The 17,617-nt window shown below is 46.1% G+C and overlaps 1 protein-coding gene across 1 annotated transcript in view; it reads left to right on the top strand.

Moving 5' to 3' along the window:
- LOC311341136 (uncharacterized protein) overlaps positions 1-17,617 on the top strand; it is a gene marked incomplete at its 5' end in the record, with an annotated part of 99,317 nt that overhangs the window by 14,161 nt on the left and 67,539 nt on the right. Inside the window, one exon of the mRNA XM_084466032.1 lies at positions 3,793-4,002. Within this exon, the coding sequence (XP_084322158.1) occupies positions 3,793-4,002 (210 nt within the window). The remainder of the gene's footprint in view (positions 1-3,792; positions 4,003-17,617) is intronic.

Here is a 17,617-nt window from a genome sequence, read left to right on the forward strand (position 1 = left end):
TGTTCATACTTTTATATATACATATATATATATGTATATACATACATTATACATATATATATATGTATATATACATATATATTCTGTTTATTGTGAGCGTGGATGTGATAAGTAAATCCATTGGGGACGGGGAGTGAGTTTGGGTTGCCAGTGTTGAGGTCATAAATTTACATGACATCCCGTCCCAAAGCCTTGTTGATACAGGAGAGCGGTTCTTAGGAATCTGAGCACAAGATGAGGGGCGTTGTGCGATGCAGATAGCGTCAGCATTTCAAGGGGGTTCCACAATCAATTGCCGAGGTAAACAAGGGCCTGTTTGACTCTGTGTTAGCCTTGGGGCGGTCAGGAGATTCCCTTTGTCCACACCGCACCTGGAATGGACAGATTAACACGGTGGGGTTGAGTAGAACGATGCTGAGTGATTCACATCTAGCAGGGCCAGGGGTCAATAGGTCGAGCCTCATCAGCCTAAGTACAGATGGAACACGTCTCCGTTCCTCTCGCTAATCAATGGTTCAGTCTTCTTCGTCATCCTGGGCTCAGAGTTCTGCTTCTCTCATCAGTCCGTGGTGAGCCTCTGCTAAGTTGTCAGAGTGATAGAACCAATCAGAGCTGGTTGGGGGGCGTTCCAGGTAATGACCAACAAGGAGCTCTGCAGCGTTCAATTTGCGCCAATATTTAGAAATTAAGGAGGAGGAGTGGGATTGGCTAAATAAATATGTTATTGCAACAACAAACAGAAATAACAATCATATAAGTATCCTTTATAGATTAGAAGCCTAAAGCTTGATGACTCACTTGATGGACTAGTGATTTTCTGGGCATAAACACTTGACTATGACATCATACACTCCCCTCTTCATCTACACAAACAAACACACACAGACAAACACACTTACATGCACACACACAGACACATACATAAACATACAGCAGAAAAGGGGTTACATAACTGAATGCTAGTATTACGGCTGCAGAGATTTCCAACAACTGTAGCTACCGGCCCTGTCTGTCTCTCTACCAGCCTGGTCTGTCTCTGTTCCGGCCCTGTCTGTCTTTTTACCGAGGTGCACATGAGATGTTGCTGTGTGTTGCAGGTCTGGGCTCCCTGGCCAATCACAACTCAGTGACTTAATGCACGTTAACAATCTGGAGTTCTTGAAAAGTATCTGTGTGCGTGTGTGTGCGCATGCATGTGGGTTTGATTGATTGATTGATTGAAATCTTTATTAAACAACAATCAACAAAAAGTGTTCAATAGGAAAAAAAAAAACACAATAAAGCCCAAAGGCTTGTTTCTATTGTGGTCCTTACTCTGCGTTCACACCAAACACTTTGGTCGCCTGAGTTTAGTCGCGCAACCAGTCACAAATCCGTTGCGGTAGTGATTTGTGCAAGTGATTTGTGCAAGCGAATTTAGTCACACGTTTATGAGGAAGTTGAGTTGTTGTGGAATTACCAGAGACATCGGAGAATTCGGTCTATTCAAAATATCACCTGGTACCCAAGTAATTCGTAGGTACTGGGGTACCATGTTATTTGTTATCTTGTAAACTAAACACAGTTTAAGTTGGGAAACTCTCTCCTCCACTCTGAGACACCTAAAACTGGTGAAGTGGTCAGGAAGAAGATGAGTTCTAGGATGGAGTTTACAATCTATGGCTAACGTTAGATCATAATGTATAACAAAAAGAAGAGAGGACCTAAAATACTTCCTTGGGGAACACCATATGTTAATTTAAGTGGTGAGGACAAGGTCCCTTCCACATCCACCACCTTTCTGCCAACCAGGTATTACTTCACCCACTGGAGAGATGTACGAGAAAATTGCAGGGTTTGTTCAAAAGGATATCATACTTAACTGTGTCAAACGCCTTTTGAAGGTCTAATAACACCATGCCACAAAAGTTCCCCTTATACACCTCTTTCCTAATAAACAGACAGGTATCAGTGGAATGGGATTTTCTCAAGCCAGATTGGAAGTTATAAATAAATAATAAATTTGCTCATAAATTATCCTTTCAACAATTGTTGATATTGAACACAGGATAAATATATGGTGGAAATTTCCAGGATCAGATTTGGACCCCTTTTTATATAAAGGTATCACTCTTGCCACCTTCAATTTATTGGGGAAATGGTTATTTTCAATGCATACATTCGATACATTTATAAGATGGGTTATGACAGGAGAGATTTTTTCAGCAGCATCCCTGAGAAATTTGGCAGGGATGATTTCAAAACCAGTAGCCTTGGAAGGATTTAGGCCTTTGAGTTTTTTTAGTACCAACTCCTCTGTAACTTGTTTGAAATAAAGTGTTTGGCTGGACTCCCTTTTCTTCATAAAACGTATGCACCTTCTGTTGATCACTAAAAACACCAGAAGTAGATGGAAGCTTCTGCACCGGGGGGGGGGGGGGGGGGGGGGGGGGGTTAGGGGTCAAAGGACTTGGTGAAGAGAAATGTTTTGAGTTGCTTTTTGAACTGGGGCAGGGATGGGGCAGAGCTGATGTGGATTGGTAGGCTGTTCCAGAGTGTTGGGGCATTGGCAGAGAGTGAAGAAACTATTTGCCACCATTTTTTTATCATACGATATGGACCCATTAATATCTAGGCCTATTTTACTTTGTTTTTGCTTAGGATTGCTTAGGATTCTGTTTCACTAATTAATTGGGTTAGACCATGCATTTTTAGGAAATCACAAAAGCCATTGTACAGTGGATCTTCAGTATTTATTTAGTATTATCTGCCATTAATATGAGTTCCTGGTTTAAAAAGTCATGACAACCTGCACATACGCATTCCAAGGTTTGGATAAAATCATGTGGGTGCCTGTGTGTCTGTATGTCTGTTTCTCTTTGTGGGTGTGTGTGTGTGTGTGCGTGTGTGTGTGTGTGTGTGTGCATAGTACCATGACAGTGTGGGGGGTAAAACGCAGTGAGACGTACAGTAGGGGACAGGTGAATAACGGGTCGAGAGATTTAGAGAGAGAGAGAGATTTAGAGAGAGAGAGAGATTTAGAGAGAGAGAGAGAGAGAGGAGAGAGAGAGAGAGAGAGAGAGAGAGAGAGAGAGAGAGAGAGAGAGAGAGAGAGAGAGAGAGAGAGAGAGAGAGAGAGAGAGAGAGAGAGAAGCCATTCCCAGTCAGCCTTATCTCTGGTGGTGACCCTAGTCTCCTCTCCTGCTCTCAAATGGCCTTCCTCATCCCCTCCCCCCCCCTCCTCCCCACCCACTAGGTGCTGCTTCTCTGCTCCTCTCTCCTCACATCCCCACCCACTAGGTGCTTCCTCCCCTCTCGTTTCACACATTCTCTCTCCATCTGTTGTGCACTTTCTTCTCCCCTTCAGCCAACGGCAATTCTGAATACTGAAAATACTGAAAATACTGAAATACTGAAATGCAACCACTTTGGCCTATGACCCCGTCTTTAGGTCTACTCCAAGTTGCATTTTGTGTTACTAATTCCACGCACATTATTCTAATCCAATCAGCATTCGCCTGTAATGTCACCGACTCCCTCAGCAGTTTGCCAGTGCTCACCCAACATTAGGCCGTCTGTTATACCCACAGACATTTTGATGATTATTTTCATAAAAAATATATTTTATAATTATAAAATAATTAGATAATTATTTTCATAAAATATCGATTCAACTTTTAATTCAGTGATTTCCGGCCAATAACCCCATCATGCAAATGCGGCCAGCCCCCACCAGGGCACCCCGCCCAGGTGTAGGGTGGAGGACGCCCCCAGCTGCTCCGGGGCTCACCCTGTTTCTCTGTCCGTCCTCAGCTGACCCAGGAGCAGTACATCCTGGCGGCGCAGCCCAACACGCTGCAGCAGAGGGGGGCGTCGGTGTGTGGCGCCCCGGTCTACCCCAACGTCGGCATCTACGGCTGGAGGAAGCGCTGCCTCTACTTCTTCATCCTGCTGCTTCTGGTCACCATGATCGTCAACCTGGCCCTCACCATCTGGATCCTCAAGGTCATGAACTTCACCCCGGTAGGCAGCCCCGAGGATCTTGTGTGTGTGTGTGTCTGTGTGTGTATGTTTGTGTGGGTGTGTGCGTTTGTGGATGTGCGTGCGGGGGTGTGGGTGTGCATGTGCGTGTGTGTGTGTGTGTGTGTGTGTGTGTGTGTGTGTGTGTGTGTGTGTGTGTGTGTGTGTGTGTGTGTGTGTGTGTGTGTGTGTGTGTGTGTGTGTGTGTGTTGATGTTGGTACGTGTGTGTGTGTGTGTGTGTGTGTATGTGTTGATGTTGGTACGTGTGTGTGTGTGTGTGTGTGTGTGTGTGTGTGTGTGTGTGTGTGTGTGTATGCCAACACCTGCATAACACACGTGACGCCTAGCATGACGTAGCTTCCCCGTTTGCAATGCAAACTTTTTGGCAATTTGTATTTCTTTCCCCTCTGCATTTTGCACAACCGCTGCGTGGAGTAATTTGTTGCTTCTCAATAAAACTCAATATCCCACAAGGCCATGCGGTTATGGAAAAGGCACTGTGAATGTGATCATATATATGCTAATGAGGCAGGATTTAGTGATCTTGGTGACCGTTCATAGCAGTCTCTGTATCCAGGGATGAAACCATCCACCAGCCAGCGCCTCGATGGACATGAAAGCCAATAGAATATAGAGAGAATATAGAGAGGGAGCCGTTCACAACCTTGCCTCTCCATTTGTCTTTAGTGCTTCGGCTTGTCCTGTGTCGCTATCGGTGTCCCTCGGATTCCAGGTGATAGACTCATCCCAAATCCAATTGTTTGTGTACATGCTGTATGGTACCCAAAGGGGGCTCCCTCCAGCCCTCCAGCTATTAGGCCAACCCCATCACAGTAATGTCAGAGAGAGAGACATTCGTTCTCCAAAGCTTTTGTAACCTCGTGTTCCAAGGTGTTCTCAGAGAATCAGCTGTACTGCCTCAGAGGGAGAAGGGACAGATTTCTCTTCCATGGCGTGAGGTGCAGCTCAGAGTGGTCGTCAAGGAGGGATGAGCTCAGAGGACAGGAGACGCGGTCGTGGTAGGAGATCAGGAGCACGTTAATATTACTGGTTGGAACGCGGCGTGATCACGGCTTTGAAGTAAAGCTGCTGATTTGAATGTCCTTCTTTGTGGAATAGGTAGGGAATAAGATGTTTTCACATCAAAGAATGATGACATTTATTGGACCTTCTCCTCATCATGCACCGTATCTCATGTTTAAAAGATTGTTTCTCCTCACCAAGCATCAACCAATTTTACCGCCCATTACAGAATGGTTTCCGATGAGGGATAACTGGGGCTGTAATGCACCGTCTGCGCTGCTGTCACATTCAAATGAATGGGATACTTCCATTTATTGCATATTTGTGCATAATGTTAGATTGTTTTTGTGTGTGTATGTGGGTGTTGAGGTGTGTGTTTGTGTGTGTAAGCTTGTATACATGTATGGGTGTGTGTGTGTGTGTGTGTGTGTGTATTTGTGTTTCTTAAGGTTTGTCTAAAGTGTGTAAGCTTGTAAACAAGTGTGTGTGTTTCTGTGTGTGTGTGTGTGTGTGTGTGTGTTTGTGTGTTTGCGTGCCTACATGTGTAGGGTACATCCTTGTGTTTCTGTGCTTTGACTGGATGTATACCACTCTTTATAAGGAGCGTTTGCGTTGCATGTTTCCGTGTGACAGACTGAAGGAGAGAGATCTAGAGACAGGGAGGGAGGGCGAGATGGTGAGATTGACAGAAGCAGAGTGAAATCAAGACTCCTTTTGGCTTCGAATGCAATTCAATTCAATTTCACTTGTCAGTCACTATTCCACATGTTTTATACCAATCTGCTATTGGATGTAGGTGTGTGTGTTTGTGTGTGTGTGTGTGTGTACATGTGTGTGTGTGTGTGTGTGTGTGTGTGTGTGGGGGTGGGTGTGGTGTGTGTGTGTGTATGCGTTTTTTATACACGTATGTGTTTGTGGGTGTGGTTTGGTGTGTGTGTTTGTGTGTGGATGTGTATGCCCCCATGTTGTCCAGGCTGTTGGAACCACAGTTGCACAGCGTTGTGACTGTGAAGCCCCCCCCCAGTGGACCCGCCCACAGTAAAGCCCCCCCAAAGTGGACCCCCGCAGTGGACCCCCTTGGCGAGGTGGCGTGAGGCACAGATCTCCGTATCTCAGCCAATTTGTTTGTAAATGACGCAACCCAGTGGTAATCAAACCATGGCCTGCTGAGTCCGTCATGGGGAATCAGGGATTGTGTGATGCTGTGAGCCAGTACCAGCCGGTACTAGAAAAGTTGGCGTTGGTCATAACCATGGGATAACATGCCACCCTCTTTCCCCAAAGTCTCAGCCCTAAACACGGCTTTTCTTGGGATTTTGAGGTATCTCGTTAGTTCAGATACTCAAGTGAATGCATTCGGTCAATGGTGCTGTCTGATCAATGAAATAGCATAGGACAGGGACGCCGTTAAGACCACACACACTTTAATATAGTGTGCGTGCCACTTACTAAAGTGTGCACACGCCTTAGTAAAGTGAGTGCTTTATAAAAAAATGACTCCCTTCCGGGGCTGGGTAGGCAGCCTAGCTGAGCAAGGCTGTTAGCATTGTTCATTTCATGTCTTTGACGTTGTTCTCCATTAGTGTTTTGGATGTGTAGTTTACTCAGAACCAATGAGGTTGCACCATGATAGGTTCCTGTTCCTGTGAGATGCAGGGTTGCCAACTTTTGGTTTTTGGCCAGAGTGAGACTCTGTAGAATCTTATAATGCTTACCTTATAACAGGGTCCCGTGGAATTGTTGACTATTTTTCTTCTTTTGGCGTGACATTTGTTGCGTGTGAGTGAGAGCGTGAGATTCATGCTGAAAGCGTGAGTGTCACGCCAGATGCATGACAGTTGGCAACCGTGGAGATGTTCTAACTAGAAAGGAGATGTATCCTAGTCGATCTCAGAGAACTAATTTCCATGTTAGCCCCGTCTCATGGTTTAAAACGTTAACTTTATTAATCCCCCGTAGGGGAAATTAGTTTCTTGCAATAGCCCAGCAGCAATGGAAAAACGCAGGATTAAAATAAATAAAATACAATACAATAAGAATACAAAGTACTAATACAAACAAAAGTAGAAGCTAAGGGAAAATGCTAAACAAAATGCAGGGCTGCCCATTTTGGGTTTTGGCTGGAGTGAGATTCTGTAGAATCTTGTAATGCATACCTTTATAGCAGGGTCCACGGGCGATTGCGGTTCTTGAGGGGGGGTGGGGAGTGTTGGATTGCGGGTGATCCGGATTGTTGACGGGGGGGGGTGGGGGGGTTGACGGACGTGTGTTTTAAAAAAAACACCTATCTGCATGTACATACATATATACTGATGATTGTACTGGTCGACTGCATCACTGATGCAGCCCACGATGGAGGAGTCATCTGAGAACTTATGTAGGTGGCACGTTCCAGAGTTGAAGGTGAAGTCATAGGTGAAGATGGTGAAGAGAAAAGGTGAAAGTACTGTTCCTTGGGGTGTGCCGGTGTTGCTCATCACCACATCTGACAGGCCGCTCTGTAGCCACACGTACTGTGGCCTGCTGAAGAGGTAGCCTCCAATCCAGGCCACCATGTCGTGATCTACCCGCATCGCTGAGAGCTTCTTCACAAGCAGGAGAGGCTGGATGGTGTTGAACGCACTGGAGAAGTAAAAACATGACTCTCAATGTGTTCCCCAGCATCTCCAGGTGTGAGTAAGCCCTGTGCAGCAGGTAGATGATGGTGTCGTCCACGCCGAGTTGAGCTTGGTACGCGAACTGCAGTGGGTCCATGGAGTCGCATACCTGGGGCCTAAGATGCTGCTGTACCAGTCTCTCAAAGGTCTTCATGATGTGCGAGATTTGCACCACTGGCCTGTAGTCATTGAGAGAGCTAGGATGTGCTATCTTAGGCACTGGAACAATGCAGGAGGTCTTCCACAGCTGGGGCCCCTTCTTCAGCTTCAGAGAGAGGTTGAAGAGGTGTTGGAACACTCATGCAAGCTGTCCGGCACACGCTTAAAGCACCCTGGGGTTGATGTTGTCTGGACCCATTGCTTTGTTCCTCCGGAGCTTTGATAGCTCCCGTCTCACCTGGCTGGATGTGATGAAAAGAGGGGGAGGGGGAGTGGGGAGGACAATGGCAGTGGCAGTGGCAGGGTTGGGGATAAGGGTGGTGGAGGAGGGGGGCCCAGACTGGCCTGCTGAGCTCACGGGGGCGGTTGAAAAACAGGTTTAGCTCATAAGTGCCCCCCCCCCCCACGGCTGGACTCTGGCAGTTTGTGTCCCGTGATCTTCTTCATCCCATCCCACACCTCCTTGGCACTGTTCATTTAGAGCTTGCCCTCCAGCCTCTCCCTATAGCTGTTTTTAGCTGCCCTTAGCTACCTTCTCAGCTACTTTTATCAGATTTTTTTTTTTTTACAGATTTTATCCCCTCTCTGTCTCCTGCAATGAAAGCCCTCTTCTTCTTGTTAAGAAGGGTTTTAATGTTCTTGTTGATCCAAGGTTTTTGTTAGGAAAACAGCGGACCTTCTTGGTGGGTACAACGCTGTCCTCACAGAACTTGTTGTAGTCTGTGATGCAATGGGAGAGTCCCTCAATGTCCTCCACATGGTCCTCCAGGAACAGTTCCCAGTCTGGAAGCAGTCCTGCAGGGCCTCCTCGGCCTCTCTAGACCACACCTTCACAGTCCTGGTGGTGGCGGGCTGCTTGCTGACTACAGGCTTGTTCACCGGTACAAGATGGGTTGTGATCAGACCGAGCGAGGGGTGGGAGGGTAGAGGAACTGTATGCCTCCCTTACATTGGCATACAGCAAGTCCAGGATTTTATTACCTCTGGTTTTGCACTTCACATACTGTGAAGCTGGTGATGCGTTTTGGAGAGAGAGACATGATTGAAGTCTGCGTTGGTTATCATGAGCTTCACAGGTCCGCGGGTGGGGCTCCACAGGCCCGGTACTTCAGCAGCCCTTCCTTTGTGTAGGCGATCATTGTGCGGTCGACGAGTAACAAGCAAAGACAAGTAACACAAACTAAGCTAAAAAACTAAACTAAGACTAACTAAACTAATGATCAAAGTGTAAAAAGGGTCGGCGTAAAGGGACGGCTGAAAGCAAATTAGAGAAAATGGGGGACATTATCTACAGCTATGGTAAAGAAAGATTTGGGATTTTTGAGAAAAGGGCAACATGAGGTAGTCAAATCTAGGCAGCAAGAGATAGATAGACTCATCCAGGAGAGGAGGCAGCTTAAGAAGCAGTGGAGAAAAGCTACAGATGACAAGAAGGAAGGTATTGATTGTCTACAGGCAGATGTGAGAGAGAGGTTGGCAGTTCTAAGAAGAGCAGAAAGTATTAGGAAAAATAGGAAGAAGAAATCGCGAGCTAGAGCAGCATTTTATAAAGATCCATTTTAATTTGTTAAGTCATTATTTAATAGGCAGAAGAGTGGTAGTCTCATGGAACCTAAGCAGAAGCTTGAGGAGTACTTTGAGGGAGTGCACAAAGACAGGGAGCGGTTCAGAGAGATGGTGCTTCCCGCTGATATCCCACCTATTGGTGAATTAAGTAGTCAGTGCGACGATAGCCCACCAAGGTGGAAAGAGGTGCAAGAAGTAATAACGTTCAAAGGCCTCTTCAGTGCTGGGACCTAATGGAGTGCCCTACCAAGTGTATAAGAGCGCACCAGATGTTTTAAGATTCCTATGGAAAATAATGAGAATAGTTTGGAAAAAGCGTATTCCCAAGGCATGGCGTAGGGCTGGGGGAATATTTATTCCCAAAGAGAGGGACTCAGTGGAGAGTAATCAGTTTAGAACAATTAGTCTACTGAATGTTGAAGGGAAGGTCTTCTTCAGTGTTGTGGCTCAGAGATTGACAAGGTATCTTGAAAAGAATAGACAAATTGATACCACGGTTCAGAAAGCTGGAATCCCTGGTTTCACCGGATGCTTAGAGCATACCAGCATGATTTGGCACCAAATTCAGTTAGCAAAGCGCGAGAGGAGAGACCTGCATGTTGTATTTTTGGATTTGGCTAATGCCTTCGTACCACATAGTCTGTTATGGGAGGCCTTTGATTACTTTAGAATCCCAGGTAGCATTAAAAGCCTAGTTAAAGCATATTTTCTGGATATTCAACTTTGTTTTACTACGGCAGAGTACACCACAGAGTGGCAACAGCTCGAGATAGGAATCATGGCGGGGTGTACAATCTCCCCACTCACAATGGCGATGGAGGTCATTATCAAGGCCTCTAAGTGGGTAGTGGGTGGGGAGAAGTTGCAGGGAGGGCCACGCCTCCCCCCAATTAGGGCCTTTATGGACGACATGACAACCATGATGTCAACCGCTCCATGCACCAGCAGCTTGCTGGATAAGTTAAATAGCAATCTGCAATGGGCTAGAATGAAGGTGAAGCCAAGTAAGTCTAGGAGTCTCTCAATCGTTAAAGGGAAGGTAGTAGATAAGAAGTTTGCTATAAATGAAGAGGTGATGCCTACAGTTCTGGAGAAGCCAGTGAAGAGTCTGGGAAGGTGGTATGATGCAAGCCTTAGTGATAAGTCACAGGATGAAAAATTGAGACAGGAAACTAGACAAGGTATTGCAAAAATAGACAAGTCAGGGCTGCCAGGTAAGCTTAAGTTGTGGTGTCTGCAGTTTGGTTTATTGCCTCAGCTAATGTGGCCATTGACAGTGTATGAAGTTCCTTTGTCAAAGGTAGAACGGATGGAAAAAATTATCAACTCTTTTGTCAGAAAGTGGCTCGGAGTCCCACGCTGCCTAAGCAGCGTAGCCTTGTATGGGAAGGGCATTGTAGAGTTGCCAATATCTAATCTGACAGAAGAATTTAAATGTACTAAGATTAGACTGGAAATGACTCTTACTCAGTCCAAGGACCCAGTGGTGAGGAGGGTTGCACCCACAGTTAACGCAGGGAGGAAATGGAAACCAAAACAAGCGGTTCAGCAAGCTCAATCGGCACTTAGGCATAGGAATATCATGGGCCATGTTCAGCATGGGCGGGGGGGCTTAGGGAGGGACGCAGGTAAACCCTCGTGGGGTAAGGCTTCTGCAGGAGAAAAGGGGAAAATGGTAGTGGAGGAAATACATAGACAGGAGGAGACTGTAAGATGTACTAAGGCAGTGTTGCAGGCAAAACAAGGGCAGTGGGTGAATTGGGAGGGAGTGGAGAAGAAGAAGATAAAATGGAGAGATCTATGGCGCATGGAGGCTAGCAGGATCAGATGTGCTCCCATCTCCCCAGAACTTAAATCAATGGTTTGGTGAGGATAAGACATGCACACTATGTTCCTGTGTGTGCAGCCTCCGCCATATCCTATCAGGATGCAAGGTCAGTCTCTCCCAGGGGCGGTATACGTGGTGTCATAACCAGGTATTGAAATGTTTGGCAGAGGCTGTTGATGATAAACGGAGAGAAGCTAATTCATCAGCCGCTAGTAAAGAGGGTAGGGAAATAAACTTTGTGCGTCAGGGGGAAAAGGCTAGACCATTTAGAGGCAGGCACAGAGTCGGGCAGCTAAGTAATGGAGGAGCCTGGGAAATGAAGGCGGATCTTATTCAGCAGGTTGTTGTCCCTCCTCACATTGTTAGCACTCGGCTAAGACCGGATAAGCTATTGTGGTCGGACTTGGAGAAGATTGTTTATTTCATTGAACTTACTGTTCCTTGGGAAGACAAAGGTGAAGTAGCCAATGAGCTTAAGAAAGCAAAGTATGCTGAAATGGCTCGAGAGGCAGCACAGCGAGGCTGGAGTACGCGACTAAGGCCTATTGAAATCGGTGCGCAGGGGTTCGTGGCTAGATCTGCTACTAGCTTGCTGACTGAACTGGGCATTTGTGGACTGAGGCAGGCGGTTAGTAATATGTCCTTGGCAGCAGAACGAGCAAGTGAATGGCTGTGGGTAAGGAGAAAACATACTTCCTGGGGTGCAAGCTAAGGTAAGCCAGCTGACTAATGCGCTAACGTGTTTGTTTGGTCAGGGTTAGGGATAGGGCTAGGGGTACGATGCAGGAAAGAGAGTATATAGACGCATTAATGTGGCAATGTGGTGGCAGCATAGAGGGGAGTGACTCCAGGACGCTGGTTTCATTGTTAAGCCCTCAGGAGGTGTCGTGGGCCTAACTTAACGAAACATCGGTGAAAGAGGGTTCCCACTTGATAACCCCAATGAAATCCTGCATACTGCATACTGCTGTATTTACTGCTGTTAGTTGGGCCATTTGTCTCGTGGTTTTCACCTTTGGTTGGTAACTTAGTGGCCAGCGTGCTTATAAGGTTGGTTTGGGCAGGGGCTTCTGAATATGTGTTTTCCTTGGATTTTGACACAAGGGATTATAACATCTGATCCTGTGTATTAATGAAATATAAAAAAGAAAAGGCACCTTCTAGCGTAATGCTGGAAAGATTGAAAGTTGAAATAATAGTCTAGAAAGTAAAAGAAAACTAAGAACTGCAGGAGCTACTGTAACAGGCTGCCGTCCTCGACGATGGCGGCATCCACAAATGTCACCCACAAAAGCCTGTGAGCTGCCATACAGCTCAGAGGCTGTCATAGCATTGGTCCTTTGTTTGGTCTTCATCCCACAGTTGGGAACCCTAATCTTTAGCTGCAAACATTCCCAGAAGTTACCTTGTTATGCTCATACCCAAACAAACTGCTCATCGTGGAGACTTTAAATACACTTTGTACACCAACGTTAGCTTCACAGCATCTGAAGCAAAACTATCCAAATACTGGTTCAGTTAAAGAGACAGGCACAAGGGAAGATACAGGGAGGGACAAACAGGCAGTGTTGATAGACAGACAGACATAACTTTTTATCAGAAGACAAGATAAAGAGAGGCAGAAATAAACACAAGCATTTTTGATGTATTATGATTATACTTTAAAGGGCTCCAGAGGCCTCTATTCCACTTCAAATAAGAAGCCATCAACATAACATAAAGTCCTCCAAAAACTCCCAGCAACCCAAGGGGACTATTGGAAGAAAGGGGCTTCCTTCCTATGGCGGTAAGGAGGGCTGCCATAGATTCTGCTGAGGAAGAAAATTAACTCAAAAACTAAAATAACACGTTAAATATAGCCATCTTCTGTTAATATGTAGTGCTGATCCAGACAAAGAGTACAGCACAGAGATGCCACAAAGATCTGGAGGCAGTAGCCAGACAGGAGACAGACAGACAGGAGACAGGCAGTGGCCAGACAGGAGGCATACAGGAGACAGACAGACAGAATGCAGAAAGTAGGCAGACATGAGGCAGAAAGACAGGAGGCAGACAGACAGGCAGAAGGCAGACAGGAGACAGACAGAAGGCAGACAGACAGGGGGCAGACAGGCAGCAGGCAGACGGTAGGCAGACAGACAGAAGACAGAGAGGAGACAGACAGACATGAGGCAGACAGTAGTCAGACAGACAGTAGGCCAACAGAGAGAGTAGGCAGCGAGAAGACAGGAGACATACAGACAGGAGACAGACAGACAGGAGACAGACTGTCAGCAGACAGACAGTAGGCAGACAGACAGGAGGCAGATGGGAGACAAACAGACAGACAGTAGGCCGACAGACAGCAAACAGACAGGAGGCAGACAGTAGGCAGACAGACAGGAGGCAGACAGACAATAGGCAGACAGACAATAGGCAGACAGGAAGCAGACAGACAGGTAGACAGGAAGTACTAAGCCAAGGGGCGTCCAATCAGAGGCTACCCCATGACTGCAATGGGAGGAGGTAACCAGGGTTTAGAAACAGGTGTTTCTGCCAACAATCCACGGAATTAACCTTTTTTTTGCATGAGCTCACACAATCGAAAATACTATTAGGCCTACATCCTCCTCACCTAGTGCGGCTCTGCAGGTATAAATAGATCTCCAGCTCCTGGTTTAGAGCACACTAACAATGGTTCATTGTTTCCAGTGGTAATACGGTCATCTATAGCCCTGTTTTTATTGTCATGGTGAAGATATTCGTTATAATGTCGCAAAACGTTTTCAGGCTCCTGCGGAAAGCGTTTTACTGTGAAGTGTTCTGCTTTTAAATGATGTGCTAAGGCCTTCAGGGACGGGTTGTAATTAAACACTGACAGCATCAATCACCCTAGCTTTGCTGTTTACTGTGGGAAATGGTTCCAGCGCTTATTTGGGGCTTTTGTTTTGAGTGGTGAAATGTGACTGAATATTGGATAACATTGTTATATGACATAGTCATATTTGGTTTTAAATCAATATTTACTTAATCCTTCATACTGTGTGATATATGTTTATATCATATTTTATTTTTTATTGAATATATCTTAGAAATTACGAAAGAAACGTAATCTGAGCATTTTCAGGTTTGGAAATGTTGGAGCAAAGATTAAGTTCAAAGAGAACCTTTCTATTCAACTCATTTAATGGTAACCTACACTGTAAATGTCTTAATGAGCACTGTTGTGTGGTTCAATATCATTCATTCATTTGATTGCATTTCAATTTGCATGCCAAAATATATTAAATAATCAAATGAGATGTTTTGCATGAATGGTTTGAGGTTTAAAAGCACTGTTATTATTACTCATTATTTCTGGGGTCTCCTTCCTTGAATCAATTTTCATTATTATTTAACTCTATTGACTTTGGCCAATGCTACTTTTGATTATAGAAATAATAAAGTGTATTTACTTATTTAAGACGTAGTGTTTAGTTGATTAAAGTTTAGGCCTAGAAACTTCCAAACAGGATGTGATTGACAGTGGTGTGCGTCTCGTTTTCTCCAAGTAACATGGAATGTGTTGCATGAGTCTCCTTTGTGAATGTCTTTATTTGCACATGTGTGTGTTTGTTTGTTTGTGTGTGTTCTTAAAACCTCAGCTTTTAAATCCCTACACTCTCCGCCACACACACACACACACACCAAAGTGTCACACAAAAACAACACACACACATGCACACTTCCATTTTTCTCACTTTGTCAGTAACGTTGCTGACCTCAGGTATTCTGTAGTCCAGCGTGAAGTAATAATCTCTCTCTCACTCACTCACACACACAGACACACACATACACACACAGTGTGTACGTCATCATACATCAGCAGGAGAATGCTGACACACCTGCTGTTAACGGTTCTAGTCCTCCCACGCACACTCTGTCTCTCTCTCACTCTTCCCCTGTCTCACTCTCAATCTGCTCAGTGGCTGAAAAGTCCCTCATTATTTCTTCAGTCTCCCCTATTGCTCCTGGTGACGCCATAACTTCTGGATCGCTCCTCGTGACATCATGTCTTCTTGATCGCTCCTCGTGACATCATGTCTTCTGGACCATTCCTGGTGGCATCATGTCTTCTGGATCACTCCTGGTGACATCATGTCTTCTGGATCACTCCTGGTGACATCATGTCTTCTGGATCACTCCTGGTGACATCATGTCTTCTGGATCACTCCTGGTGACATCATGTCTTCTGGATCACTCCTGGTGACATCATGTCTTCTGGATCGCTCCTCTCGACATCATGTCTCTGGATCGCTCCTCGTGACATCATAAGTCTTCTGGACCGTTATGTCAGTCAGTCAGTCAGTCAGTCAGTCAGTAGGCAGTCAGCCAATAGTCAGCCAGTTTTCAGTCATCCAGTAGTCATTCACCGTTATGGTGTGGTAGAGGTGGATGGACTCACAGGAAGTAAGGGTGGTTTGCTAACGCCAGCGGGAGATACTCCTCTTAGTCTCATCAGTCTAGTGAAGAAACATGAAATATTTACCATGTTCTTGTTGCTCTGCAGCCAGCCCGCTCTCAGCATATATAATTAGCGTTGGCACTAAACCCATGGAGTGGGAAACATTGATTTCAAAGACATTCGACACAATAGCTAATCTGCTGAGGCACAAAGGAGGCCTGACGCCGGCTTTGTCTTGTAGCGTAATGGGGGGTGGCGTGTACGGACCGCTGACATGTCCCGCCTCCTGAAACTGTGCACAAAGAAACCACCACTCTGACACATGCGTAAACACACGCAGACTCACGCACACCAAGGCACACACACACACACACACACACCCAGCCACACACACACACCCAGGCACGCACACACCCAGGCACAAAGACCTAAGAATACACACACACACCCAGGCACAAAGACCTAAGAACACACACTCAGGCACGCACACACGCAGACACACACACACACACGCAGGCACACACACACACACAAAGTGAGGTCACACCAATTTGTATAACAAAGTTGATGTAAAACAAAAATATCTGCCCTGATCTTGAGCTTATTTTTTTCATTGCTGTTTTATGGTTTTGGATCCTCTCAGACCTAATGTAACTCTCTCCTCTCTCAACTTTCCTACTCTTTCTCCTCTCCTCTCTCCCCTCCTCTCTCAACTTTCCGACTCTGTCTCCTCTCTTGTCCTCTCTCCTTTCCTCTCCTACCCTCTCTCGTCTCCTCTCCTACTCTCTTCTTTCCTCTCCTACGCTCTCTCATCTCCTCTCAAGTTTCCTTTCCTTTCCTACTTCTCTCATCTCCTTTCCTACCCTCTGATATCCTCTCTCCAACTTTCCTTTTCTATCTCCTCTCCTCCCCTCCACTCCTCTCTTAAACCTCCTCTCCTACCATTGCCTCAATGAAAGAACTGGAGCGGAGATGCTAACCTTAATATAAAGGGACAATAATGAAAACAGGTTATAAGGGTTGACCTTCTGTTGCTGTGATCTCCATCACCTTACATCTTCCTCTCCGCAGTCCTCATCCTTCCTGCTCGCCCCTCCATCCTTCTCCCTGACCCTCTTTCTTGAGCGATAGAAAAAGAGAGAGAGAGAGAGCTCTGCCACGGTCCCCTGTTCCTCTGTCTGCCTTTCATCTCTCCTGCTCTCCTATGGGTGCACTTTCCCCCCCCCCCTTCCAATTTCCCCTCTCATTACCCCATCCCGGGCGAGGGTTCCCAGCCCCCTGCCCCGGGGACCTCATCGTCTCAGGCTGATGATGTCACTGGGGCTGTGAACACGGGTCCCAGATGGGCTTAAGGCTTAGTGGAAGTGATGCAATGTCAGACAACGGGTGTGTGTGTGTGTGTGTGTGTGTGTGTGAGGGGGGGGGGGGTGTGGATAGAGAAGACGTTAGAACAGTGGATGACAGAGTGAGGGAGGGGGAGATAAGTAGGAGGGCTCGGGGGTCAGAGCAGGAAGGAGCGGGAGTGGAAGGAAGAGGCGAGGGGAGGAGGTGGAGACATTGTGGAAGTGTTGATGCGGTCGTATTGGAGGTCCCCGTGGAACGTTTCCTGGCTAGAGATTATTACACAGCTTTTGATTTCAATTGGCTCTGAAGTCAATTTCCGCTCAGCGCTTCCTTGCCCTGTAAACACGCACACACACGCAGCTGCACACACACACTGGCACATACACACACACACACACAGTGAAGTATTTTTTTGATATAAGAGTGAAGTCCCTGTCTCACTGCTTCGAGGACTAGCTTGTTTCTACGGTGATATGTGGTTTCCTCCAATTGCTAGCTTGATTTCACTACAGGCCTCTGTTGCCACCCTTTAGACCTAGAATCTCAAGCACTATAGAAAACATAATCATGGTAGGCCTATAATATGCTACTGATGAGCAATTATTCCTGGGGAGCTG

Source organism: Micromesistius poutassou (assembly GCF_964030765.1).
Source record: "Micromesistius poutassou genome assembly, chromosome: 3".
Classification (NCBI taxonomy): domain Eukaryota; kingdom Metazoa; phylum Chordata; class Actinopteri; order Gadiformes; family Gadidae; genus Micromesistius; species Micromesistius poutassou.